The 27,703-nt window shown below is 62.0% G+C and overlaps 1 protein-coding gene and 1 long non-coding RNA gene across 3 annotated transcripts; both read left to right on the top strand.

The window, feature by feature from the left end:
• The first annotated feature begins 1,257 nt into the window (after positions 1-1,257).
• Positions 1,258-27,056, top strand: PTDSS2 (phosphatidylserine synthase 2). 2 transcript variants are annotated; one of them, XM_069565292.1, is made up of 12 exons: positions 1,258-1,593; positions 7,345-7,446; positions 14,327-14,409; positions 17,885-17,952; positions 23,712-23,846; positions 24,131-24,181; positions 24,588-24,701; positions 24,925-25,043; positions 25,364-25,478; positions 25,549-25,694; positions 26,013-26,198; positions 26,323-27,056. In XM_069565292.1, the coding sequence occupies exons 1-12, from the start codon at positions 1,412-1,414 to the stop codon at positions 26,495-26,497; spliced, it is 1,476 nt and encodes a 491-aa protein (XP_069421393.1). In that variant the 5' UTR covers positions 1,258-1,411; the 3' UTR covers positions 26,498-27,056. The 2 variants fall into 2 exon arrangements, with proteins under 2 accessions (XP_069421393.1, XP_069421394.1); XM_069565293.1 differs by lacking the exons at positions 14,327-14,409; positions 17,885-17,952 and having other exon boundaries at positions 1,261-1,593.
• On the top strand, positions 14,423-14,853 carry LOC138426589 (uncharacterized). The gene is made up of 2 exons (XR_011251712.1): positions 14,423-14,487; positions 14,724-14,853. It is a non-coding gene; the product is annotated as an uncharacterized lncRNA (long non-coding RNA).
• Positions 27,057-27,703: the final 647 nt, after the last annotated feature.

Genomic DNA, 27,703 nt, shown 5'->3' with positions numbered 1-27,703 from the left:
ACTGCAGAGGCCCAACCCCCTCCCCCCCAAACCTCCTTACTTTGGATCTCCAGCTCCTCCAATGGACTCTGGTTATCATAGCCTCTATTCCCAGCTAGCTCCAGAAAGAATGAAGGGATGGAACCAAAGCAAAAACAATACCCAGTTGTGGATGTGACTGGTGATAGAAGCAAGGTCCAATACTGTTGGACTGTGAAGAAAGCTGAATGCCGAAGAATTGATGCTTTTGAACTGTGGTGTTGGAGAAGACTCTTGAGAGTCCCTTGGACTGCAAGGAGATCCAACCAGTCATTGGAAGGACTGATGCTGAAGCTGAAACTCCAATAGTTTGGCCACCTCATGTGATGAATTGACACATTGGAAAAGACCCTGATGCTGGGAGGGATTAGGGGCAGGAGGAGAAGGGGACGACAGAGGATGAGATGGCTGGACGGCATCACCGACTTGATGGACGTGAGTTTGGGTGAACTCTGGGAGTTGGTGATGGACAGGGAGGCCTGGCGTGCTGCGATTCATGGGGTCGCAAAGAGTCGGACACGACTGAGCCACCGAACTGAACTGAACTGATTCCCACTCCCTCTTCTCCCTAGAGTAGCAAGTTCCCCCACTTCGTTCTCTGGATTTGCCTGTGGTCCACCACTGCTCACGTATCCTGAGTTGCAATTCCTCTGCTATTCCTAAGTAAGTCTGCCTTTGCTGGTGAAATAACTGGCTAATTCATCATTAAAGGTGACAGTATCCATGTACAGCTCTGCATGGTTTCATTTCTTTTGAATATATCCCTAGGAACGGAATTGCTGGGTCACGTGGCAACTCTGTCTCACCCTTTGAGGAGCTGCCAGACTTTTTCAAGTGGGGTTCACTGAATATTTTTGCAGGGTGCTCTCTCTCTATTAATAATCTGAGTCAGCCAAGATCAGCATGGCTACTGATCTTAAGAGCTACTCTTTGGCCACCAGGAGGCTAGAGTCTGGAGATCCCAGTGAAGACTGGGAGAACACGCCTGGGGATAGGCCGCCTGGGGAGGAGAGTCTGGGGCGTGGCTCAGGGCAGACAGCCCAGGAGGAGGGTCTGGGGCAGCCTGGGCGCCCCTGATTAGGGAGACGTCGCTCCTCCCGCAACTCACGCAACGCTAGTTACCTAGCGACCAGGTGGCATCCCTCCCAGCAAGCACTGTTCCTAACGCATGACATCGGAGACTACGAGTCCCAGGATACCCCGCGCCCAGGCGCTCAGACTACAAGTCCCACAATACACCGCCCGCCCTTTTCTTGCCGCCCCCCGCCTCTGCCCTCCAGAGACCCTGCGGAGCGGGCGCCGCGACCCCTTCCCGGCGCTCTCCGCGCGCTCTCGCGCGGACTCGGGTGCGTGGGGTCAAGGCGCGGGGCGGAGCGGCCGGGGCCCGGGCGTCATGCGGAGGGGCGAGCGCCGGGGCGCCGAGGGGCCGCGGCCGGGGTCCCCGGTGCCGGGGGGCAAGGCCTCGCCGGAGGAGCCGCCGGACGGCGCGGCCGCGGGCCGAGCGAGCGGGCCGGCCGCGGGCCGCCGCAGCACCGAGTCCGAGGTCTTCGACGACGGCACCAACACCTTCTTCTGGTGAGGGGGGTGCCGGGCGCCGGCGGGGTCGGAGGGGCGTGGCCGCGCCGCGCGGGTGGAGCGCGCCCCGGGGCCCCCGCGGCGGCCTCTCGCCGCCGCCCCCCGGACACGGCCTGCCCGGTGTCCAGCGCCCACTCTGACCCCTGTCCCCTCTCCCGGGAGGGCTTGGCCCCGCAGTCACCTCCGGGCGGCTTCTCCTGCCCTCGCTGCCCGCAGTCCCCCGCTGCCCTGCGTCCTGCCCCTTTCTCTGCCGGCGCGGGTGTCCTGTGAAGTGACACCCTGCTCCCCCGGCGAGTGGGGGAACATCCGCGCCGGGAGCCCAGCGGACGAGTGTGGAGGGAAGGCGCTCCTCTCCTCGGTGGCCCCGCGCCAGGCCAGTCCTCTGACCCCTGTACCCCTCTGACCCGGCCACGCCTCGGCTCAGGCCGCCCTCTGGCCTGCCTTCACGGGGGTCACGGAGGGAGGGGCAGCCAGAAGCAGAGGTGGAGGAGTGCGTGGGCCGAGTTGGGCGCTTCTGCGTTTGAGGGTCCAGGAAGCCAGCCTTGGGTCAACAGGTCCCAGGCATGGTTCATGCACCTGACTGACCCAGTGACCTTGGGCTGCCTTCTGCTTGTCTGAGCTTCTCTTCCGTTCCTTGTTAGAGGGACAAACCCTGTACCCTGGAAAGCGTGCTTGAGAGGAGGGCTGTGCCTGCCGTTTGCTTCTCAGTTCAGGTCCAGCTGAAGTTGAGTCCCGCGATGGGCCCTGGGGACAGTGGTGGCTTTGGGCCGTAGCCTGCAGGGATGCCGCGTGGAAACAGCTTCTTCAGCAGGTCTGGGAAACCTCAGAGGAGGTGCACGAGCGGCCACATGTGTCATATCTGACCCAGGAGAGGCCTGAGGGTGTGGTGGGGGAAGCAGCCCTCTGGTGCGGTCGGTGTTATCGCCTCTGTTGTGCAGGCAGCTGCCTCAGGGGTGGGTTGGGAGAGGGCTGGGTGGCGGAACGACCGGCCCTGCTTTGGGAAGCTGCTGTGCGCCAGTGGCCTGAAGCCAGAAGGCGGGGGAAGGGACGGGGTGCCCACCTCAGTGGGGGTGCGGCCCTGGAGCTAGTGGCTTGAGCACTGTGGGAGCCTGCTGGGCGTTTCTGTGCGTGGACCAGGCCGTCGGCTGTCCTGCTCATGGGGCAGGACCCCTTCAGGCTGCAGGGCAGAGGGCGCAGTCCTCCCACACCCGAGCTGCTGGCCTCTGAAGGGAGGCTGAGGCCCGGCTTGCTTTGCTTCTCTCCCGTTCATCAGTGCCTGTCTTAGGGGCTGCCACTTGCTGCTTCAGGGCGTACAACAGCCTGGACAAGAAGCTTCGACTCCGGCACAAACAGGCTCCCTGTGCTGGCCAGGGGTGCTGAGCACTGCACTGGCCTCAGCAGGCAGCGCTAGAGGGGCGAGTGCAGGCATCTTCAGAAGCGCAGACTGCCAGCCCGTGGGGCCCTGCCCGTGGGGATGCAGAGAGGCCTGCCGTGGTCGGGCCGTCCTGTGGGGAGGTCTGATGGAGCCCGGAGGGCTCTGAGGAGGGCGTGCCCCAGGGCTGCCGGCTCCTGGGACCTGCCTCCGGGGCGGGTGCCCCAGCCTCTCCACCACAGGTGTTGGGGTGCCCGCGTATGTGGTTTTTGTTGCATCTTGGGCTTCTGCCCTCACCTCTGTAGGGGAAGAAGCTTCATGTTTCCGTAAGGTAACCAGATGCTCACCTGGCGAGAATGACTCACTGTTACTTGTAGGGCCCAGCCACTTTCTGAGTCTCCCATCAGTGACTTGCTGTGCTGGGATTTTGAAAATTCTTTCATTTTAATTTTTTGTTTTAGGGAATTTTAGTAATGAATGTTACCAAAAAATTAAAGACTAAAAGGTATATATTTGTGGAAGTGACTATATGTTCCACAGTTTCTCAAAATAACTCTTCCATGTTCAAAACTTTGTTCTAACAGTTTTCGTTTTCAAAGAAGCTTGGGGGTCAGCTTATCAGCCAGAGTTTGGAGTTCATGTTGAGCCTTGGTGTCCTAGTCTGGGCTGCTTTCAGCCGGAAGGGGCAGAGGCCGGCAGGGTCTGCTTAAGTCTGGGCTGCTTCTGGCCGGAAGGGGCAGAGGCCGGCAGGGTCTGCGGTGGCGCCGACCCCTCTTCTGCAGCTGTGGTGCCTTTGGTGGGGAGCGCCTCAGGGAAATGTCGGGACCCCAGACTCTGGGGAAGTGTGCAGAGATCCGGCAGCTCAGAACGCCTAAACGTTGTTCCGATCACTCTTAGAGACCCAGTGCCCTGACAGGTGCTTCTCAACATTACCACCTGTAGGTGGGAGATAGTGAGTCAGCACTGGGTCAGCGTGCTTCAAGGCAGGGAAGAGATGGATGGTTGTGACACTTGGGAAACACTCATTGTATGCTCACCTCTTACAACACTGAGCCTTGGGTGAGTGTCCTAAATTGATTCTCAGGGCTCTGCTGTTAGCAATATGCTTTAAGAGTAGGTATGAGAATTTGCAGGGCAGATCTTAGATGCCCCAAGTTCCAGGAAATGCCTTCCTCAGTTACTGTGGGTTGGGGTTTGCCAGCTTCGCCCACATCTGGGCAGCATGAGCTGCCAGCTGATGCCTTTTTGGTCACACTGGTCAGTGGCCCTCGGTGCCTCTCGCAGGCCCAGGACTGGCCGTCTGGTCTTGGCCTCTCACAGCCACGCCTTCGTACCTTCTCTGACTGGTTTGGCAGGCTGCCTCCCTGCCCACACAGCATAGTGGATTGGCCCTCTCTAGAGAGGGGCTGGCAGCTGGGCATTCTCCACTGGCCGTGGCAGGGAGCCCACTGTCCTCCCGCCCTCATGCTGGCCCAGTGGCCAAGTCACAGGATTCACGGCCAAGCGATCCCTGTGCCCAGATCCCCACGTCTCCTCTCAGCCAGGCAGCCAGGCGATGCTCCGGGAGCTCGGGCGTCTGGAGGGCACAGAGGCGCCCTGGGTCCTGAGCCCCACGCGTCGCCTTTGTCCCGCAGCATCCCCAGCCCCGGCATCCGCGCTTGGCCACGTCGCGTGCGCTTCGATCCATCTGGCCTCCCGACTTGGGCCCTGGTGGCCCCGGTCAGTGTTCATGAGGACAGTGCCCGAGTGTCTTCCTTCCTGGCCCCCGGGTTTCCCGCGAACGTCTCTTCCCTTCTGTCGGGAGAACTTCTGTGGTGGTGCTTGCACGGCAGGCCTGCTGCGGATCCCCGCCTTCTCCCTCCGTCCGCCTTCGCTCCGCAGGGTTGGGGATGCTGCTTCGACATTTCTTTCACTGAGTTACAGATTTTGTCCCACTTCTGGGCTCTGTGGTTTCTGAGGGGAAATCTGAGCTCAGACTTGGTGTTTGAGCGGAAAAGGAGCCTGGCCAGGAGTCTGTGCTGCAGGGGCCTTTGGGGCCAGTTCTAACACCTTGATTTCTGACTTACTCCTGTTTTTTGCTTTTTTTCCTCTGAAAATGCTCACCAGGGTAAGCATGGCCTCTGCCTCTCGGGGCAGGCAGCTGGGCGTTCTGGAGCGCAGGGGCGTCTGCCTCCCTCGGGGTGCAGGCTGCAGATGCCCCGGGCTTGAGCAGGCCTCCTGTGGCTCCACCCAAGCCCCCTCTGCTCTCCACCCCTGCCAGTCCTCCAGCCACGTGGGCCCCACTGCTGGCCCGCCCTGTGCTGGCCCTCAGCTCTTGCCTTGCAGGCCTGGACCTGAATCTCCGGGCCTGCTGTGAGGCCTTCCCTGGTTCTGCGCCCCGCCCCTGCCCCCCTCACCTTTCCCCATATCCAGCCCTCTGTTTGTCTTGCTCCAGGAGCGAGCGCGCGGGAAGGCAGGCCTGAGGTCTGCTGGCACATGGTGTAATCTAGCCAACGTGTTTTCTGTGCCACTTGGGACCACTCACGCTGGGTCTCCTCACCTCACGACAAGGGTTTGGTGTCGGTGTGCTGGAGCCGTCCTGGGCCGGGCTCAGGCCCCAGGCCCCTGTCACGACCTGAGTGACCCTGGCAATGAGGCTCAGCTCTGAGCATCCTCAGGGCCGAGATGAGGTAGAGCCCCACGCCTCGTCGTTGCCCGCTCAGCCCTGGCGGGGTCCCAGCGACCGCTTCTCCCCGTGCACATCGGGTGGAAAGGGTGGGCCGTCTCCTCGACCCAGGAGAGGCAGCTGAGCTCGCGAGTCCTGTGTGTAGGCTGGTGTCCCGCAGAAGTTGAGTTTCTGGGTCACCACCTCCAGGGAGCCCCAGGAGTGGCGGCCTGGAGCAGCGCCTTGTGATGTCGCCTGCGCCTGAGACACTGCGTGGAGTTCAGCTGGAAGGCTGAGGTCCTGAAGTCCCCGTGCAGCCTCACACTCACACATGACTATGTTACATTGAATCTTATCAAAACAGTTAAAGTAGGAGTTTGTCCACTTTCGACAGTTTTACACGTCAGCGTTGAGAAGTGTGAAAGGATGGGTGCCGTCTCTGCTTTCCTCGCTGGGAGCTGCCTTCCCTGCACAGAGCTGTCTCTGTTTTCACGAGGCAGAGCCTAAGCTAACAGCGGGATGGAGGGAGGGGGGGCCTCTGCCTTACGGGTGGGGGCTTGCCTGCAGCGTCAGTCGCGCGTCAGTTCCTCCCGTACTAACCGAAACCTCCGCGGTTCCAATTAGGCTCCCGATAGCGTCTTCCGTGGCAGCTGTCAGGCTGCTGCTGAGTGAAGATGGGAGAAGGCCGAGCGGGCTGGTGGGAGGGGAAGCAGCGGGCCTGCCGCAGGCCGGGCTGGGGGCGCCCGCGGCGAGGGCAGCCTCGGCGCTCGGCCGCTCCCACTGGCCGGCGAAGCTGCGCGCCTTCCGCGTGTGGCTGGCCAGCTACGTGCCTTTTTCTGTGAAGTGTGTGTCGAGTCTTGTTTGCATTTTCAGGAGATTGTTTGTCCTTACTGGTGAGAGCTCTTCGTGTGTTCTGGCTACAGAGGCCTCTGTCAGGCGTGAGTGTTTCCTCCAAGCTCGTGACTGACTCTGGTTTCTTCCCTGTTTCATGGAGTTCTGACGGCAGGCAGGGAACTGACGCCCGGCGGCCTGGGCGCCGGGGCTCGGGGCTTCCCGCGTGTTGTCCTCCTGGTCGTCAGGACACCTCTCAAGGCTGGAGGTGTGGCTCCAAGGACACACTCTGCTCTCTTCTGTCTAGAAGCTGGGTCTCTGCCTCCTTTGCAGACAGCTGTTAGCAGGCAGGGGCTCCGGCAGGCGTGTGGCGCTCGACACAGCGCGGTGGCTGTGGCCGCGTTTCCAATCAGGCAGGCCTGCTGGCTGCCGAGAGCCATCTCCTTCCTTCCACGTGGGGCTCTGCAGCCTCAGCCGGGTGGCCCGGTAGCGGGAGGGGCCGCTTCCCAGTCTCCGGGTGGGTGGCAGTGCTTGCGCTCCACGCCCTCAGTCTGGGTCCCGCGGCCTCTCTCTGCGCCTGTCTGCGCCACCCTCATGGGGCTCTCACCCGTGGTCATGGCATAAACTGCGAGGTTGGTCTCTTCGGCGTGATCTGTTCTGTGACTTGAGCTGTGTGACCTGTGGGCCAGTCCCTCTGAACAAGAGCTGCCCCCTGCTCCCCGCCGCCTGCCCGCCCAGCCGACACGCAGGCAGAGGACCGTCCGAGCGTCACGAGACCAGCAGCCAGCGGTCAGTGGGTTTTGCGCTGCAGGTTGAAAACGGAGTGCGCTCCTTCAGGGACGTGTCGCCTGCGTGGTCACTGCGTGCTCTCCGCGCGCTGATGTGGGCTGTGTCTGCGTTGCAGGCGGGCCCACACCCTGACCGTGCTCTTCATCCTCACCTGCGTGCTGGGCTACGTGACTCTGCTGGAGGAGACGCCGAGGGACACGGCCTACAACACCAAGAGGTACCCGCCCGGCCCGGCAGTGGGCGAGGGTCTGCACTCCTGGGGCTCTGGGGCCTTGCGGCACTTTCGGCCCCTCTTCTGCCTGGCCCAGCCCTGGCACCATCGACCTGGCTCCAGGGAGGGCTCGGGTTCGGGTCAGCTTCAGTGGGGCGGCTTCTTGGGGGTCCAGCTCTTGGCACCCCAGGCCTCACCTGAGTGTCTGGCAGGTCGGCTCAGTGCCGATGCTGTCCCCCTGGGCAGCGCCAGGCCACGTGGTCCCAGGTTCGGCCCCTCCAGGCTGCACCCGCCCTCTTAGGCCCCACTGGCAAATGCTGTTGTCGCCCGATGCCCCCCTCCATGGGTTCAGCTAGCTTGCTAGAGTGGCTCACGGCAGTCAAGGAACATTTTGCTTGTTTATTATAGAAAGTTCACCATAAGAAGACTAAGCAACAGCCAGATGGGGATGGGTAGTGGGGCAGGGTTGCCGAGTGCCCACGCGTCCCGGAGGCCCTCGGGGGGTTGCTTACCCGGCCTCTGGGCTCCTCACATAGCCTGATCGATCGACTGAGGCGGGCCACTGGCAGTGGGCTCGTTGTTCCCTGCACCCAGAGAGCTGGGGGACCTGTGATTGGTTCCCCTGAAGACCTCCCATCTGGAGGTGGGATTTGAAACATAACCGAGGACAGCTTTGTGACCCTCAGCAATTGGGGAACTCCGGGGGTTTTAGGGGTTCTGGCTAGACACAGAGGAAGGCCAAATCCGCATCTCTTGCTGTGAATCACAGTGGCTGTGAGCTTGAGTGTCTGGGCTTTCTGGGCGGCCAGGAGTGGCTCCATCAGCTGGCGCCGTGCTCTGCACTGTGCCGATAAGAGGCTGCTAGAAAGTTTCGGCCCCGTGTGGGGCTTGTGGCCCATCTTCTCTTATCTCCAGAAAGAGACTAGTGGGCAGGATTGTGTCCTTTGCCTGAATCCGGGAGATCCCGGGGCCAGCCTCAGAAGTGCGTGGGGAAGACTAGCTGGTTTTAGAACTCGTTTCTGTGTGTTTTCTACACTGGGTGGACTCGCCTCTCCCCTCTGGTCCCACGAAGCCCCCATTGCTGTTCCAGTCCTGGGGCCCAGGCCCCAGCCGCTCTGCTAGGGCAGCTGGAGGAGGCCAGGCAGGAACAGAGGTGGGGGCACCGCCCAGAGCCCACAGGCGCCGGGAGGCTGTTGGCCATCATCAGCGGGGAGACTGGGCTGGCGTTCCTTCACCCTTGGGGTCTTGCCCTCTGGCTGGACTGTGACGTGGACGCCAGGGTCCAGGACACGGGAGGCGCGCCTTGCCCTCCCCCGTGAGGTGCAGGCCTCCTGCCCGGGCTCCTGGGTCCGCACTCGGGGGTCCCCCCGCCTCCCTCCTGTCTCCCCGTTGGCTTTGTTGGGTCTTCCTCTTCGTCCCAAGCTCTGCGTGTCAGCCCCCAAGTCTAGCACCTCTGAGTGCTCAGTCCTCCCCAGCCCTCCACGGTCACGCTGCAGGCTGGCACACGGAGTGGGGCCCAGCGCCGAGGAGGCAGCTGCGCTGCTCTTGGACCCCCCGGGTGGGCCCCTGGGGCTGTCCCCCACCACCACAGGGAGCCCTGAGGATTCGGGAAGTAGTGAGGCAGTTTGGCGGGGGCCCTGCACTTGCCTCCAGGGGATTTCTGACTGGAAGTTGGTCTTCGCTGTGAATTTGTGTGCTAGCCCTGAGTGGAGGGTTTGCACCATCTGCTGGGCGCACCCGTGTAGGGAGCCGGAAAGCAGAACTTGGTTAGACTGGAGAGGTGGCCCGTGTGGCTGTGAGGCTGCGCCAGAGGTGGGCAGTCCTGATGCCACCGGGCCAGGACAGTCCCAGGGAAGAGCTGCCCCCCAAACCCATACAGAGTGTCTCGGAACACCATCCCGGGGGCTTGCTGGGTGAGTCACAAAGCCTTGCTGCCAGGGACCCCCACCCCAGCCCCCAGTGTCAAGGGGGCTTGTTGGCCCCCCCGGGACCACTCTGGGCCCGTCCTCAGCTCTTCATCCTGCGCTGGCCTTTCTCCCGAGCTGTCTGTGTCTGAGCGAGGGCACAGAGGCCGCCAACGGGGCCATCTGGGTCTCTGCCGGCTCCCCTGTGTGAACTCAGGCGGGGCTGGGGACGGCAGGTGGGTAGAAGTTTGGGGCCCCGGGTGCTGCTGTGCCCTCTCAACCACTTGAGGGCAAGGGAGTTCCCTCCAGGCCCTTGGGGCTGCCTGGTGCCTGGAGCCCATCCTGGAAGCCTGCAGGCCCCACCTCTGCACCTGACCGAGACTCTGCAGCTTCTCCCAGGGACTGGCGAGTATGCAGGACCCCTCAGACCCCAGAGGGGGCCCCCTGCTCTCCGAGTCAGCACCTCACAGCCTGGGCTGTGACGAGGCCCTCGTGTCTCTGGAGGGTGCTGGGGCACACATATTTTTATTTTTTATTATGTCAGAGCTTTTGATGTTTGCTTCCCAAAGGTTATGGTTATTTTTTTATTAATATTTATGTTAAACATTTAGGAAATCGGTTTGCTCTCCCTAAGCTTTCAATTCCGCCTCTTTCTAGGGGTCTAGCATGTTCTGTCACTTCAGGAGAGCAGACTTTCTCCCTTCAGCCACCTTGATGGACGTGTCGTTTAACGTAAGACGCACCTGTCACTCAGGCTGCCACGAGGTGGAGGCGTGCTGGGCTTCTGAGGCCGTGCTCAGTGTGCACGGCTGGCCGCAGGCCCTTCTTGCCTGTTGCAGAGTCTCGTCCGGCCTGCGCCCTCGTGTCTGGCCCCTCCTGCTCCGCGTGGTGGTTTCGTGGCACCCGTGTTGCCGTGCCTGTCGGCAGCCATTCTGGTCCGTTTCCAAGGGGTGGTCCACCGTGTGGCCACGCCCAGTCCTTTGGCTCGTTGTCTGTTGGTGGCATTTGGGATGTTTACGTACATGTGCACCTCGGCTCAGCTCAGTCGCTCAGTCGTGTCCGACTCTTTGCAACCCCGTGAACCGCAGCACGCCAGGCCTCCCTGTCCATCACCAGCTCCCAGAGTCCACCCAGACCCATGTCCATTGAGTTGGTGATGCCATCCAACCATCTCATCCTCTGCCGTCCACTTCTCCCCCTGCCTTCAATCTTTCCCAACATCAGGATCTTTTCAAATGAATCAGCTCTTCGCATCAGGTGGCCAGAGTATTGGAGCTTCAGTCTTTCCAAAGAACACCCAGAGCTGGTCTCCTTTAGGATGGACTTATGCACTTGTAAATGTGTGGACTTACCAATACAGTGTACAGTATCGACGTATGTCGCCTGTCCGTAACAGAAAGAAATACAACGTGCCCACAGCAGTTAGGAGGAACAGAGCCAGAGGGCAGAGGCTGCCCGGCTGCAGGGCTGGCTGCACAGTGGTGCCGGAGGAGCTAAAGCAGAGCCCAGAACCACACGGCCACCTCGTCCTTGACGGAGGAGAAAGGCACGTCGGCGGAGAAAGAGCGATGGCGCGCGCCCCTGGAGTGACCAGAGCCCGTACGCTGTGCACAATAATTAGTTCAAAATGGACTGTAGACCTAAGTGTAAAATGGAAAACTAAAACTTGTTGAAAAAACACAGGAGAAAATCTGGTGATGGGTTTGAAGATGGCTCTCGCGTCTGTGCCACACGGCTCGGGGGGTCATGGTTCCCAGGGGTCGATCTGGCGCCCCCTGCAGGGGAGCAGGCGTCCTAACCACTAGACCTCCAGGGAGGCCTGATGGCCCTTTAATAGAGTGCCAAGAGCACGCTCCGTGGGAGAGAAAGCTGGTAAGTTGGACTTGATTAGAATGAAAAACTTCTGCTCTACAGAGCCCGCTGCTGAGACAGCAAGAAGACAAGCCGCAGCTGGTGGCGGACCCGCGCCAGACCCGCGCCTGACAGCGTGCTTGTCTTCTTGTGCAGAGAGCTCCAGAGCCCCGCACGGGGATCCCAGCAGCACAGACAAGCCTGGCGGGAGATCTGGATGGACACCAGCAAGGACGTGAGCGCGGGAGAGGACACGCAGCCCCGTGCGTCCGCAGAGCGCGCCGCCACACGCGGGCCCAGCGGCCCCAGCGGGCAGCGCCAGGTGTGGCGACGCCCGGGGCAGCAGGCGCGCGCTTCCGTCGCCAGAGGGAGCAGGCGCGTCCGTCACAGGACGGAGCAGGAAACAGCAGCTGCACCTTGGCGTTTACCCAGAGGAGCGGAACGCTCACGGCCACACAGAACCTGCATGGGGACCGTTAGAGCAGCTTGGTTTGGAAGCACCAAGCTTCGAAGCCACCAAAACGTGCTTGAATGGGTGAACAATGGACTGCATTCATTCATACAATGAAATATTATTAAGCAGTGAAAAGAAGTGAGCTGCCAAGCCACGGAGCCAGAGATGAAGGCTAAATGCCTGTTGTCGTGAAAGAAGCCCAGCTGGGGAGGCTCCTCTCCTGTGAGCCCAGCGCTGTGACCTCTGGACGGGGCGGAGCTGTAAGGGCAGAGATGAGCGCTGTCCAGGGGCGGGGACTGTGCAGAAGGGAGCGGGGGAATTTTTGGAGCCTTGAAGCTGTCGTGTTGATGTCGTAATGGTAGATACAGGACTGAACAACAGCAAGCTAAGTGTGCAACTGGTAAAGACTGTTTAGCAGGCAGAGGACCCCAGGCGGGAATGTGAAAGAAGCCCCGCCTTAGTTAGAGTGAGCACAGCACCTCAGGAGGGGCCGGGGGCAGGCGCTGACCGCAGTCACCTGAAAATTAAACGCTCAGGTGTAAACTCAAAAAAAAAAAGTGTATAGGATCCAGGTGAGAAAACCTGCAAAATTCTGATGACTGAAATCAAAGATCTGAATCAGGGGACCGATAGTCCATGTTCGCCGATAGGGTCTCAGTACTGGTGAGGTGTCATTTCTTCTGGGCCTGTAGATTCAGTGAGGTCCCAGCCAAACCCCAGTAAGCTGCCTTGTAGACGGGAGTGGGGTCTGTAGGCGTGAAGGCCCGGGTCGTGTACAGAGCGCTGTGCCCTGGGGCGAAGCTGGTTCCCACGGGCGCGGGTCAGCAGCAGGGTCCCTGCTGCACCAGCCCTGGGACCACACAGGCGGCGGGTGGGGGCCGAGAGCCTCAGCGCTGGGGGCAGGTGACGGGCGCCCGAGGGGGGAGCAACCGTGGATAAGAGATGCCGCTGGGCGTCGGTGAGGACTCGGGTGCACTGGAACGTGGAGCCGGGCGGCACACTGGCGTGTCTAGTGTGCGTTTGTGCAAGGCTGGCACACGCACGTCTTGTTCTGTTGGCCACGAGGGTCCAGAGGGAAGGAGCACGTGGCGCCCAGGTCTTGGTTCCCAAGACCGTTCGTTCTGCAGTAGAGGAGCCAAGCGCCCTGAAGAGTGGCCGATCCCACGGCTGGGACAGGGGGCCCCGAGAGCCGCCTGGGGCATCTTCCAGCCCCGGAGAGGAGGGAATGCCAAAAAATGCAAAACCTCGCAAAGACAGGGCGCGCCAGAGACGCAGGGGCTGAGTGAGAGCTCCCGGCAGCTGAGGCTGGACGAGCTGGAGCAAAGACAGCAGTCAGGTGCTGAATTATAACCCAAGTACAGTGTAGATGCCGTTGAGTCCGTGCTGATGCCAGAAATGAGTCAGGAGAAGATACACCGCCTGCACAGAAGGGTTCCTCTTGGGCTGTGGAGCTGCTCTCCACCCCGCGCAGGGGCCTCCCTCCCAAGGGCGAGGGGGACACCTGCCAGGCACCCTGCGGGGGCCAGGTCGGCACCAGTGGTCCGGCTTGTGTCCGTGGCATGTACCTTGATACGACGGGAAGGTGGTCTTCTTAACATCTGTAGTCATCACGTAGCCCTGATCTAGTCATGAGCAGCAGCAGCCTTCATTCAGGGGCAGCCACAAAGCACCTGCCCAGTCTTCCTCAAAACTGCACAGGCCGTCAACCCAGGGGCCGTCAGAGCCTGTCAGAGCCGAGAGGAGTGTCGTGTCGGGCCGGGGGGCCTGGAGCAGGAGAAGCACATTAGTCTAGAAACTGAGCAGAGCTGGGAAAAAGAAATACTGTGGGCTTCAGTTATTGTACCAGTATTGGTTCACTGGTTGTGACAGGTCCCAAACTGATGGGCCTGGGAAATTCTGTACTGTCTTCGTAACTTTTCTGTCCCAAAATTCAAAGATTATTTAAAAGCGTAATGTCTTTGCTTTCCTCTAAAAGTGCTTCTGGTGGACAGGTTCTCCCAGGTAGGCCCGCTGGGGCGGGAGGGCCCGGAAGCGTGGCCGCCGCCCCGGGCAGCCCCGCGTATGCTTCCCACGGCCAGTCCGTGCTGACCGCCGGGGCCGGGGCTCAGGGTCCTTAGGCCTGCTCCGGGGCCCCGTGGGGTGGCCACAGCCTGGCACGCGAGGCGGGGCCTGGCTCCTTGGCAGGTGGGCTGCCGTGTGTGTCTGCGTGCCTTCCGCTGGCTCCTGGGGGCTCCTGCCCGGACTGGGTAGGCAGCCCTGGGCCGAGGGAGCCACCAAGGGGCCCGCCTGTTGGAGCGGGAAGCGCTGGGACCCTGACCGCGTCTTTCCCTCTGGGGCCTTATGAGCCCTGGCCTGCCGTGCGTGGACCTGGAGGGGCTGGTTGGTTTGTGGTGTGTGTGTTTACCGTGCAGCCTGCCTTAGCACTTGGTGGTGCCCAGAAGCCGGCCAGGGCCAGGGCCTTCTCCGGGCGTGGCGCTGCCTCGGGGGGCCGTGCGGGCCAGGGCCGCGGTGCTCGGCCACCGGCTTCACCACAGCTGAGCCTCCGCTCTGCCTCACCGGGGGTCGGGGCTGTCCCCACCATGGGTGCCCCGGGCTCCCTCCCACCTCCTGCTTGGGAGGAGCAGACCCAGAGCTTCACGCTTCCGCACACTGAGGGCTGTTTGTTCTTTATTTGCAGAGGTATTGTGGCCAGTATTTTGGTTTTCTTATGTTTTGGAGTCACACAAGCTAAAGACGGGCCATTTTCCAGACCTCATCCAGGTAACTTGCCATTCCTCTCTCCGTGTGTGCCGAGTGGCGGTGTTGTCCTGAGGCTCGAGAGTGTCTGTGCTGCTGCGTGTGAGTGGCCTGCCCCCCCCCCAACCCCCCAGCCTGCAGACGTCAGCGAGGAGGGCGGGCGAGACGGGCTTCACAGGCGCCAGGAAGCCCCTCTTCTCCCCCAACTCTGGGCCCTCGTGTCCCGCTGCTGCCCACCCGGTGCTAGTCAGGGAAGTGTGCCTGGGGGCGGAGGGGCCCTAGGGCTGTGCAGGGCGCTCGGCGTGGCCTCTCACAGGTGGCTCTGCTTTCCGCTGCAGGGCCCCCTGCCCTTCACGGTGTGGGGGGGCCCCTGGGAGCCCTCCGCAGCTGGCTCTCCTGTCTCCACCGTCCCGCCTCCATCCCAGGGTCGTGCTTTTTAATGAAAATAAAAACCACCCGTGAATATAACCACCGTTAAGCTTTAGTGTGTTTGTACACATGTATACACGCACAGCTGTAGAGCATCAGCAGTGGCCTGCACTGGGGTTTCGTGTCATCGTTGTTCACTTCAGGCTTCACACAAGCACATCGTTGTGAACCTTTTGAGAACTGGGTTTTTGGTGGCCTCAGTCCTCATCTGAACATACCACGCGCACGAGTCCTGTCCTGGAATGACGGTGTACTTGGGGGTTTCCCGTTCCACGGCGATAAGCTAGGCTGTGGTGAATTTCCGCGTGGGTGTCCCTACCCGGTTACCTGTGGAAGCGGCAGGTTAGGGGTCCATGTTGGCTGTTGCCCAGCATCACTCCAGAAGCGGGGGCTCGGGCTCACGTGCCCGGGGGCTCTGAGCCGGGGCCTCACCAGCTGCTCGGCCCCTCGAGATGTTGGTGTGGGTGAAGCCTGCGTGGTCCCTGCCTGGGGCATGGGGTGGCGTGATTGCCTCCCCAGCTCGGGCTGCAGGACCTCCTCCACTGGCTTGGGCCTGTCCAGTGCTGCCCAGGAAGGGTGTGGACTCCTAGCCAGAGAGTGGAGGAGTGAGCTCAAGTGTCAGAAACCAGAATCAGTGAGAAACCAGGTGTGTTCCGTCCTTGTCAGATGGACTTGGGAGGCAGAGCACGAGTGCTGGAGACCCCCACGGAGCCTGTCCAGGGTGGGGCAGCGAGGCCACAGGGCGCCAGGCCCGGGTGAAGTCAGCGGCGGGACAGGCGAGCCCGCCCGGGTCGCCCAGCGGGACGCAGCCGAGTGCTCTGAGCCCGTCTGCGGCTCCGGGCCAGGTGGGCCCCGGCCGGCCTCCCCTCTGTGGTGTCTGGTCTGTGTTCTGACTGTGGCCTTGCCCTTCTTTAGTTGCTGTGTGTGACCCTGTTTCTCTGCCAGCCTCGGTTAGTTGCCACAGGGGCACCTGCCAGACGTCTTGTTCGCCTGGGGCTCGGCGGGAAGTGCTCAGATCCTGAAATCAGGCTGCATCTGCAGGCCGGGAGGACAGCGTGAGGAGGTGTTTCGGGGTCTCCACCCCCCCGCCCTCCTGGGCCCGGCTCAGGTCGCTCCTGGGGGAGCAGACACAAGGCTCCAGGCCCACCGGTCTGGGGAGCCGATTTATCTGGAAACTGGAATTGGGTCTGGCCCGTTGCAAAGGCCCCCTCCCTTTCGTGGTCTTTATTTTCACGCGTGGCTTTCTCTGAAAGCTGGAGTAAGTGGGCACACTGCCAGTGCTGCTGAGGTAGCCAGCGCTGATGTTTAGGAAGAAAATAAAAGTGCTCGGTTGGGGAGCAGGGCAGGCAGACTCAGGGAACCAGCTTCAGGAGCCTCTGGGTGGTTCAGGAAGCGCGGGGTGAGGCCAGGGGGCGTGTGGAGACCCTGGCCGGGGGATGGACAAGGGCCTCTGAGGACCGGGGGTGGGCGTGGGTAGGCCTGGACTCCTGGTGGGCTCCACAGTCCAGTGGCGGGAGGTGGGGAGCCTTTCTGACCCACGTGAGTGTGGACGAGGAGGGACAGAGCCGCCTTCACAGGCAGCGGCTGGTCACCACGGCGGCGTCCCCCCACATCCCCCACCACAGTCCTGGGGCTGCTGGTGGAGCCTCGGACCAGGGAGACTTTTCCAGGCATCCCACCTTCACAGGCATGAAGAATGTCACCTCGGCTGTCTCCTTCCGAGCACATAGCCGATTTCCCAGGAATCCAGCAGCCTGTGTTTTCTGCCTGTGCGCGACTGGGCTCTCAGATCTCCTGGCAAACAGATGTGGGACAGGCTCCAAGGGTGCCGGGCCACCCCAGGGCCCAGTGTGTGCACAGCTGTGCCCAGGCGGCTGCCAAGGGACTCAGACCCAGGAGATGAGCGCCGCACACGTCCCGCGTGCTTCCAGAGAGCAGGCCTGCGCACGCCCTGCTCGCCTGCGCACGGCCTGGCCCGTGCGAAACTCGGGGTGGGCGGGCAGGTGCCGTGGCCATGGCTGACCTGGAGCAGCTGGACTAACCGTGGCCGAGTGTGTGTGCACAGCTTCTTTCTTAATTAGCTTTTAAAAGAAGCCTGGGGGTGGGCTTCATTTCCCCACAGACATAACCACAGAGAAAGCAGGTGTCTTAGGCCTTATTAAGCAGGCTCACGGAGCTTCTTGGAGCAGCTCTAGATCCTCCCCTTCGCACTGTCTCATCTGCCGGGGAAGGCTGAGCTCGAGAGGGGAGGCGGGCGGTGAGGGCTGCCCTCCCCGCGTTGCTGGGATGCAGCCGAGGCGTGGCTGGGATGCAGCCGAGGCGTGGCGAGTTGAGGGCTCTGAGTGGCGACTTCGCGCGCCCGTTGCAGAATGGCTGCTGCAGTGCAGGCGGCGCCTCCGCAGCCTCGTGTGGCCTCAGCTGTTCTTACGGTGAGAACACTTGGGGTGGACGCTCAGCAACTCAGCGTATGTCATGTGCGTGCCAAGTGTCGCCGCCGGAGAAGCATGCTGACTGGAACTCAGGACAGTTTCCTAAAACAAGTCATCCCAGGAATTCGGGACCATCTAATGTTGGAAAATGTGTTCACGTCACTCATCACACTAACACTGAAGGTGGAAAACGGATTCCCGTGAAGGCAGAAGAGCAGGTTCTCATGTTCGTTCATGATGGAACCAGTTCGACAGCACACTGGGATTTAGAGATTTTCTTAAACTTGACGAAAAGTCTACCAAAACCCTGCAGACCTACCTAGCGATGAGGGTCGGGAGTGTCCCCACGGACACAAGACAGGGACCTCTGCCGTCGCTGCTCACATCCCGTGGTTTGTGGGCCGTCTCTGCTGCAGCAGGGGGGCAAAGTGGAATGCAAGATTAGGGGCAGGAATGGGAGAAAAGGAAGGGAAAGCATTCCAGAGAGGACTGTGTGCCCACCCCTGGGCTGGAGCTTGCTTCCAGGTCTCTGCTAGGAGCCCGAGAGGGGCCTGGAGCAGGGTGCCGGCTGTCCAGGGGCCGAGTGGGGGTCTGCAGGGCTGCGGGGCGAGCACCCCTGACCCTCTGCTCTCTCTCCGCAGCTTACTGGAGATTTTGGCTCTGTGTTAGTGTGGTCTACGAGCTGTTTCTCATCTTCATACTCTTCCAGGTAAGAGGTTTTTCTCGGTTGCATGAATGGGGGGTTCAGGTGGGTGTGAGGTGGCAGAGGAGGCTCTGGCAGCAGACACGGGGCGCTGAGTGTCAGCAGTGGGCCGGGCCAGTTGCCGTGGCCTCGCTTCCAGTCTGGGGACAAGTGTGGCTATGTGTGCGTTGGTCCCTTCTGGCACGTGTTCGGCAAGGTGGTCAGCGGGAGGAGGTTGGAAACTCAGCTCCTTAGGAAATCTCGGATCAGGATTTGTTGCTGCTGACATCTGTCTGATAACACGCCTTGGTCTGCTGGGTTAGGCAAGTGTGACTTCAGAATTCAGTCTCAGAACCGTCAGCGACGGCTGAGTGAGTTATCATCACGTGGGAAAGTCTGCCTTTAGGGAAGGTGTACAGGGCCGGGAATCGTGACGCTGTGTGTGTGTGTGTCTGTGTGTGTGTGTACACGCTAGAGTCGGCGCAGAGCCCGGCCCCCACGGTCCCGCCCTGCAGCTGCGGTCTGTCCCCCTGCACCCCTGCACTTTGTCTCGGACACTCGTGTGAGTGGAGCCTCGTGGCCTTCACGGCCTTGAAGCTCACCCGGGTGCTCCCCTGCCATGGAAGGTGTTTCTGGTGGAGGCCCCGCCGTCTGTCTGTCCCTCCAGCAGTGTGGGCTGGCGTGGGGCGGGTGTGAGAGGAGCAGCTCGGCGCCGCCGGCACAGGCCCTCGTGTGCCTGACGCCGGGAGAGCTCCTGTGTCCTGGTGGGTTGGCCCGATGGCCAGGCCCTCGCAGCTCTTGCCGTCGTCAGAATCTTCTATTTTAGCCAGTGTCTTTTCAGGGGGTTCACTGCATTTCTAGGAGGGCTCGTGATGTTTATCAACTTCTGCATTTATGACCCAGGAAGCAGACACCCTCTTTGGTGAAGTGTCTGTTTTTGCCCTTTTGAGAAACCAGGCGGTTGGTTACTGTGGGGTTAGGGCCTTCATGCTGTCCCAGCGCAGGGCCCTCGGCCGGCGGCTTGCACGTTCCTTCCCCAAGGCTGCAGCTGGGCCTGTTCTTTCAGCAGTGCTGGGCCAGGTGTCTTCTCTTTTTGTGCTTTTGATGTCATGTGTAAGACTTCTTTGTCCAAGACCAATTTATTAAGATTTTCTGCTATGTTTTCTGTTAAAACCTGGTTTTATATTTTACACCGAGATTGTTCATTCATGTTGAGTTTCTTTTTACATTTTGTTTTGGAATAATTAGATTCACAGGAAGTTGCGAAAAAATTACACAGGGAGGTTCTGTGTTCTTTTACCCGGTTCCTCAGTATTTTGCCTAAATGTAAGATAGCACGTGTACCTGAAATTAACACAGTGTTGTGGGTCAGCTCTCGTTCCGTCAGTGTGTTGTCTGACTCATGGACTCATGAGTCCAGCAAGACAGGCTCCTCGGTGCTTCACTGTCTCCCAGAGTAGAGTCGTGTCCGCTGAGCCGGTGCCGCTGTCTAACCTTCTCATCCTCTGTCCCTTTCCCTCCCTCCGTCCTTCCCAGCATCAGGGCCTCTTACAGTGAGTCAGCTCTTCCCATCAGGTGGCCAAAGGATTGGAGCTGCAGCTTCAGCCTCTGTCCTTTCACTGAGTGTTCAGGGTTGATCTCCTTTAGGATTGACTGGTTTGATCTCCTTGCAGTCCAAGGGACTCTCGAGAGTCTTCTCAGCAGCAAGTTCGAAGGCATCGGTTCTTCGACTTGCTGTCTTTTTGACTGTCCAGCTCTCAAGTCCACACGTGACTGCTAGAAAACCATAGCTCTGACTGGACTGACTGTCGTCGGCACAGTGATGCTTCTTAACGCGCCGTCGGGCTTGTCATCACTTTGCTTCCAGGGACCAAGCGCCGTTCGGTCCCGTGGCCGTGGGACCATCCGCAGTGAGTTTCGAGCCCAGGAAGATCAGGTTTGTCCCTGCTTGCGCTTTTTCCCCTTCTGTTTGCCATGAAGTGATGGGACCAGAGGGGTCCTCCGGTGGCTCGGCGGCGAAGAATCCCCCTGGGATGTAGAAGGCACAGGCGGCCTTGGGCTCGAGCCCTGGCTCGGGAAGACCCCCTGGAGGAGGGCATGGCAGTCCACCCCAGGATTCTTGCCTGGAGAGCCCCGTGGACAGAGGTGCGTGGAGGGCTGCAAGTCTGTAGGGTTGAAGAGAGTCGGACGTTCGCTTTTTCCCCTTCTGTTTGCCATGAAGTGATGGGACCAGAGGGGTCCTCCGGTGGCTCGGCGGCGAAGAATCCCCCTGGGATGTAGAAGGCACAGGCGGCCTTGGGCTCGAGCCCTGGCTCGGGAAGACCCCCTGGAGGAGGGCATGGCAGTCCACCCCAGGATTCTTGCCTGGAGAGCCCCGTGGACAGAGGTGCGTGGAGGGCTGCAAGTCTGTAGGGTTGAAGAGAGTCGGACGTAAGTGACTGGGCACACACGCGCAATGGGACTGGGTGCCGTGGTCTGTTTTCTGAGTGTGGTGTTTCAAGCCAGAGTTCTCACCCTCCTCTCTCACTGGCAGCAAGTGGCTCTTTAGTTTCTCTTCACTTTCGGCCACTAGAGTCAACTGTGCTTCCGTTTAAAATAAACAGATGCATAAGACTGTGCAAACCAAGAAATAGACACTGACGCAATCCAGACAGCGGCTTACTCACCTGTGCACGCGCGCACGGACACGGACACACACACACACACACACACACACACGCGCGCGCGGATGTAGAATTCGGTACGGTGTGGGGGAGCTTTATTGCAGTGCATTTAACTAAAAATATTTTTTAATTATAGTAAAAAAAATTCCATAACATAAAACTTACCATCTCAGCCATTTTCAGCTTGGGGCCCTAGAGCATTCACCAGCCTGTGTTACCTTCCCCACCATCGTCCCCAGGACCTGCTCATCTTCCCAAACGGACACTCACTGCCCTCCAGCCCCGTCCCCGTCCTGTGTCTACGGATGGGACCCCTGCAGGACGTCCTCTGGGGGAGCCAGTCAGCACCGGTCCCTCTGTGGCTGGGTTGCTTCTCTGAGCAGCGCGTCCCCGAGGTCCATCCGCGCTGCAGCCTCTGTCAGGGTTTCCTGCCTCTTGGAGGCTGAGCAGCGCCGTGGTGCTTATGCCACGCCTGTGCGCTCACTGGCACTGGGCGGGCTCTTGGGTTGCCTCTACTTTTGGCGACTGTGTGACGCTGCTGTGGATGTGGGCGTGTGAGTGTCTGGGCAGCCCTGCCTTCCCTTCCCGAGGACACGCCTGGAAGTGGGACAGCTGAGGAGGCCTGGTCAGCCTCTAAGCAGCCGCCGGACCGCGCTCCACGGCGGCCGTGCCCACATCACAGCCCCGCCAGCCGCCACAGCTCCGTGTCTCCGTGCCCCCAGCTCTTGGCGTGAGGTGGTGGTCCCGCGGTTTGCTTGCACGCCCCCAGCTGCTCGTGACACGTGTTTGGGGACAGCGGTATGTCTTGGGGAGACCAGTTTTTGTTCTGGTTGATTTTTATTAATGGTCCACGTTCTGTTTACTTAAAAGAAACTGTATCTCAAAGCAGAGAGGCCCTGCTGGCCCTTCACCAGCTTCCTCCTGTTACGAACACCTTACGCTGTGTGAACCGGCTGTTGCAGTCGGGCATTGAGGGAAGCCCACACCTCCTCCCGCTTACCCTCCTCTCTGTGGCGCCGCACTCTCCCCGCACGTGGGTCTCTGATTGCTCCCAGCGGCGCTTTGTGGTTTTCAGAGTGTGTCCCTAAGTGTCTCTCTCCTGGTGCTGTCCTCAGCGGGCTCATCTCGGCTCCATGTGGCTCTGCTGGTCTGGGCGTCTGGAAGCACAGCCTGTTTGCTCTGCGCTGTCAGCTGCGCCTGACTCGTCCGCTCTCACAGCTCTGCTGCTGTTGAGGGGGCTTCTGAGGGGGTCTCTGCAGGAATGCGGGGGCTCACGTCTTCCTCGCCAGCCTGAGTGTCTTGTCTGTCCATCTCTGGCCTCACTGCCCAGCACCAGCCTTCCCACCCCCAACTTCTCAGTAGGGAGCCTCATTAGACGCCCTTTATCAGTGGAGGAAGTTCCGTTCTTCCTAATTTGTTGAGTGTTTGTATCATGAGAGGCTGTTGAATTTTGTTGGTTGTATGCTCTTTTTTTTGCATCAGATGACATGGTCTTGTGGGTTTTCCCCTTTATTAACATGACGTGTTAATTCATTCCCTTACTTTGAACCAGCTCAGCACTGGGATGAACCCGCTGGGTCGCGGGGTACGGCCCTGGTGTATGCTGCCGGCTGACTTGCCCAGGACTCTGCCGGGGGTTTTTGCGACTGTCTTCATGAGGGGCGCCGTCTGTAGTTGGCCTGGCGTGTGCTTTTCTGGCTTTGCTGCCAGGGTTGCAGCGGGTGTGACTGGTGTCCTTTCAGGCTCCGACGCACATCCTGGCCGCTGGTGAAGGTCCAGATCCCTGGCAGGCGTGTCTGTCGGGTTCCCTGCCCCGGCCCTCAGGAGGGAGGCCCCCGCAGGAGTGGGAGCAGCTCCACCGCCCTGCGGGAAGCCTGTGGGGGCGCCTTCTCCCCAGCTCGGTTCTGACATCAGCGCCCCCCACGGTCATCTGCTTCCTCCTCAGGGTTATGAGTCAGTATCTGATCTGTGCTCACAGCGTCCAGGCTTGGTGGCTGGGAGCGCTCACGAGCCCCTTCTGTGTGGGGTCTTGGTGTTCTGTTTCCTGTTTCTGAGCATCCCCCCCCTTTTGGTGCTGGAAGATACCCGCGCCCAGGCCCATCCTGGGCCCCTGCCCCAGGCCTGGAGTCAACCATTTCTCCAGGGAGCCTGGTTTCTTTAGACTGGCTCAGGAACCTAGGTGTGGGCCCTGTCAGTCAGCACCGTGAGCCATGTGGGTCCTGGCCTTTGTGTGCAGCTCTCCTGCCCGGCTGCTGCCCTGTCCCAGAGGGTCCAGGGGCCGGTCGGCCTCCTCAGCCCTCACTGGAGTGGAGGTTCCTGGTCTGGCTTGGTTGATGAGCCCGAGGCTGGGACGGCAGCGACTTCCTCGGATGCCCTGAGACAGAGTCTTGGTACGCTTGCGCTGCTCCCTTCTGCGGCCTGAGCGTCGGGGCTCAGAGTCCGGGGGCCACACTGACTCGGGACGCAGTGCTGACCGCCGCTGCCCTGCTTCCTGGCCCTCAGATCCCAGGTTCCCAGAGCACGTGTGGGGACGTGGCAGTTGTTCGTGCCACCACCTCAGTCGTGTGACAAGACGCAGGTCTGGGTGTCATCTGTCCGCACACCACAGACCTCATCTCGTCACCCCGCCTGGAACCTCCTCCCGTGTGTCCCTTGGCCGGTACTCGGGGTCCTGACGACAGGTGTCTGGGGCCCCAGCTGGTGGCCAGTGGGGCAGAGGGAGGCACGGGGCTCTCTTGCTGGGGGTCCTCCCCCACTGGGGTGACACCCAGAGTCTCTGTGCTGGGTCTAGAGGCATGTTTGGCTGACGCTGGCACCTTCGTGTCAGGAGAGGCTGCCCAGGCACCGTGTGAAGAGGCACACCCCACGATGCCGCTTCTCTGTGTGGGGTCTGGAGCCTGAACAGACTAGGGTAGGAGAGGGGGAGATTGGTGATCGAGCCTCTCCAGGGGAGGTACACCCGTGACCCCCATGGGGGCATGGGGACGCCCTCGGCCCTGAGACGCCCCCATTCTGCCCGGCCCCACGTGGGGCCACACTGAGACAGGTGCTTCCCCTCCCGGTTGGTGGGCGCTGTCTGCACACTGCAAACCCGCCCTGCTGACTCGGGCACTGGCCTTGCAGACCGTCCAGGATGGGCGCCAGTTTCTGAAGTATGTGGACCCCAGGTTGGGGGTCCCGCTGCCAGAGAGGGACTACGGGGGAAACTGCCTCATCTATGATGCAGACAACAAATCCGATCCCTTCCACAACGTCTGGGTGAGTGCCCGGGAGAGGCCACCTGCCTGGCCTCACGCTCTGGGGTCTCCTCCGGGCAAGTCTGTACCACATCCTGGGCGTGAAGCCTGGCGGATTATCGCACAGGCTCCTGGGCGCTGCCCCAGGTGTGGGTGTTTCTGGAACCTGAGTCATTCTGCAGACTGGATGGGGTGGGGGACACGGGGGCTGAGCAGCTCACGTGTGAGGGTGCCTCTGGCAGTGGCAGGGTCCCCTCCCAGCTCGCACTGGGGAACCAAGCACGAGGCCTGCACCTGCCCCCACAGGACAAGCTGGACGGCTTCGTGCCTGCACACTTCATCGGCTGGTACTTGAAGGTAGGTTCCTCCTTGTTGGACAGGACACCTGGTTTCAGGCCCACCCTAAGCTCTGGGCTGTTTTCCAGCCATGCAGTGGGTGGGGCCCACAGTGCTGGACGGGCGGGCTGCTGGGCTCGGGGCCCCAACCTGACCTCACGTGTCCTGGGCATCACAGCACCCAGCAGAGAGCAAGGGAGACAGACCCACGGAGGCCTCCGGTCCCTGGGTGGGAGAAGCCCGGAGCTAGTCGCTCGCAGCCCTAGGCTGGGGCACGCCTGAGAGCTGCCTCAGCGTCTCGAGTCGGGGCGGCTGGAGCGGAAGCGGCCCCCCTGCCTCTGTGTCCCTGAGGACTGTGGGGCGGGGAGGGGCGGACTGTCCCTGGAGGCCCCACCGCGGAGAGCTGACGCGCTGGCCTCGGCCCCAGACCCTGATGATCCGCGACTGGTGGATGTGCACGATTGTGAGCGTGATGTTCGAGTTCCTGGAGTACAGCCTGGAGCACCAGCTGCCCAACTTCAGCGAGTGCTGGTGGGACCATGTAGGCGCCCCCCGCCCCGCCCCGCCCCGCCCCGCCCCCCGCCCCGCCCCGCCCCCCGCCCCGCCCCGCCCCCCGCCCCGCCCCGCCCCGCCCCACCGCCCCGCCCCGCCCCGCCCCCACCGCCCACACCGCGGGGGGAGGAGGGCAGCTCCGGGGCGCCTCCGACAGGGCCGCCGGTGCTGGGGGCGCATGGCGCCACCTCCCACCTGCCTCCCACCCGCAGTGGATCATGGATGTACTTGTCTGCAACGGGCTGGGCATCTACTGTGGCATGAAGACCCTCGAGTGGCTGTCCCTGAAGACGTACAAGTGGCAGGGCCTCTGGAACATTCCGACCTACAAGTACGTCTCTAGAGCTGCTGATCTGCGGGCCTGGGCTCTGGTGTGGGGCCTGTGGGGCCTGCGGGGAGGGGCCGCGGCGAGGATGCTGCCTCCTGTGAATTCCACCTGGGATATGACCCTGGGCATCGCTCTTACGGCGACCAGGACGTCAGCCCATCCTGGCCACCCAGCTCCTTGTCCTCCCTTCTGGGGTCACCCCTCCGCGGCTGCCTCCCTCTGTGAAGAAGAAAAGAAACTGCCCAGGAAAAGGCCTGGGGGGCCGGGGGGGGGGGCCGGCGTGCCCCGAGCGCGCTGCCCTAGCTGATGGGCGCTGCTTCCAGGGGCAAGATGAAGAGGATCGTGTTCCAGTTCACGCCCTACAGCTGGGTTCGCTTCGAGTGGAAGCCGGCCTCCAGCCTGCGCCGCTGGCTGGCCGTGTGCGGCATCATCCTGGTGGTAAGGCCGGCGAGGCTGGGCTCCCCGCGCACCCCAGCCCGGGCTCCCCGCCACCCTCCTCTGCCCCCAGTTTCTTCTGGCAGAGCTGAACACCTTCTACCTGAAGTTCGTGCTGTGGCTGCCCCCCGAGCACTACCTGGTCCTCCTGCGGCTCGTCTTCTTCGTCAACGTCGGCGGCGTGGCCATGCGGGAGATCTACGACTTCATGGACGACCCGTGAGGGCGGCGGGGCGGGGCGGGGCCTGGTGGGGGCGGGGCCTGGTGGGGGCGGGGCCGGGGCGGGGCTGGGGTGGTGGGCGAGGGGGGGGCCTGGTGGTGGGCGGGGCCGGGGCGGCGGGCGAGGGCGGGGCCTGGTGGTGGGCGAGGGCGGGGCCGGGGTGGCGGGGCGGGGCTGGGGTGGTGGGCGAGGGCGGGGCGGGGCGGGGCGGGGCGGGGCGGGGCGGGGCGGGGCGGGGCCGGGGCGGGGCCGGGGCGGCGGGCGAGGGCGGGGCCGGGGCCTTCCTCGGCGTCGCGCAGCCCCACCTCCCTCCGCAGGAAGCTGCACAAGAAGCTGGGCCAGCAGGCCTGGCTGGTGGCGGCCATCACGGCCACGGAGCTGCTGATCGTGGTGAAGTACGACCCGCACACGCTGACGCTGTCCCTGCCCTTCTACATCGCCCAGTGCTGGACGCTCGGCTCCGTGCTCGCCCTCACCTGGACCGTCTGGCGCTTCTTCCTGCGGTGAGCGCCGCGGCCCCGGGGTGTCCTGCCCACCGCCCCAGGCCCTGGGCTCCTTCGCGGGGTGGGATCCAGGGACCCCGCCCCCGCGGGCCGGCCTGCGGTGACCCGCCCCTGCTGCCCGCAGGGACATCACCCTGAGGTACAAGGAGATACGGCGGCAGAAGCAGCAGAGCCGGGACGAGCCGGGCAGGGACGAGCCGGGCAGGGCCGACGGCAGCGCGGACGGGCGCACACCCGGGCCTGATGACGCCTCGGGGTCCGAGGAGGCCGACAGAGAAGGGGTGCCGGCCCCACACTGACGCGGGGGCTGCCGGTCCTTGGTGATTCTCGCCATGAACCTGCCAGCAGCCTCAGCCCTCAAGGCTCTGTTCCCCTTTTCTCCCGTGTGCACGGCGGCCCTGGATATGTGCGCGGTGTGTGTGCGTGCTTGAGTGTGGGCTCCAGGGCTCCCCCTGGGCCTGCCAGTCCTTGTGGAGCCAGAGCCCCCTGCCGCTCTGTGCAGTCAGCCTGGGGTCTCCGCGACCCCAAGCTTCGGCACCCAGATGGCCTGGCCCAAGCAGTGGCATCGTGGTGCCGGCCTGCTCCCTGGGCCCCGCCAGTCCCCCATGACCCCCTGGCAGCCTGTGTGAAGGACAGTCATCCAGGGACACCCTGAAGAGGCTGAGGAAGGGCACATCCCCTTCTCGGGATCTTCCATCTGACCCTCTAAGCTGGAGGGTGCGTGGATGGTGCTGGAGGGAGGCAGAGACTCCGAGGCCTGGTCCCCACTGTCATGAGTAGGTCATGAGGGTCTCTGTGGCCAAGTTGAGGTCCCCTCCGCAAGCAAACAGCAAATAAAAGCCATGGTGGAGGCCTGCAGTTCCACGTCTCCTCGCTGCCCCTCAGCCGTCCTTCCCTGTGCCGCCCCGCCCTGCCCCCCTGGGCCAAGCCGTGGCAGCCTCCGGTGGGATGTGGGTGGTGCTGGTCCCCCCCCCCCCCCCCCCGCTACCCCCCCAGAGGCAGGCGCACGCCTCACGCTTCATACACAGATGAAGAGGGGCGAGGACTCCCCGACATGCCCAGGGGCAGGGCAGGCCCGGCTCTTGGAGCATCACTGCTTCAAAGCTCTCATTTCCTTGGGGGTCTTTTTGGCCTGTAACTACTTTTTGGGAGAATTTCAAACCTAGAGTGAAGGATCGACCTCACACCTGTGCCCACCCCTGCGCTCAAGCATTGAGTTACTGAGCCTCTGGCTTCGTTGGGCTTCCTCACTTTGGGAGGAGACAGAGGGCCTTGATGCAGCTTGGATCAGGGCTCAGGGCTGATGCCTTCCCGCTGTTACCGGAGCACGAAGCGTCCTGCCCACCCAGCTCCCCCCGGGCTCGGGGTCACTCTTGTCCCAGCCCGCCTCCCTGCCTCTGCTGTCCCCAGGAGACCCCTTGTTTCTGGCCCCTTGAGCATCTCCCACCTAGACTGGGACCACCCATTTCTCTATGGAGCCTGTTCTGGGGGAGGGTAAGAAGCAC

This window comes from Ovis canadensis, chromosome 21 (assembly GCF_042477335.2).
Source record: "Ovis canadensis isolate MfBH-ARS-UI-01 breed Bighorn chromosome 21, ARS-UI_OviCan_v2, whole genome shotgun sequence".
In the NCBI taxonomy this organism is placed as follows: Eukaryota; Metazoa; Chordata; class Mammalia; order Artiodactyla; family Bovidae; genus Ovis; species Ovis canadensis.
The sequence above is the reverse complement of the archived record's forward strand: the minus strand, read 5'-3'. Positions and strand labels throughout refer to the sequence as shown.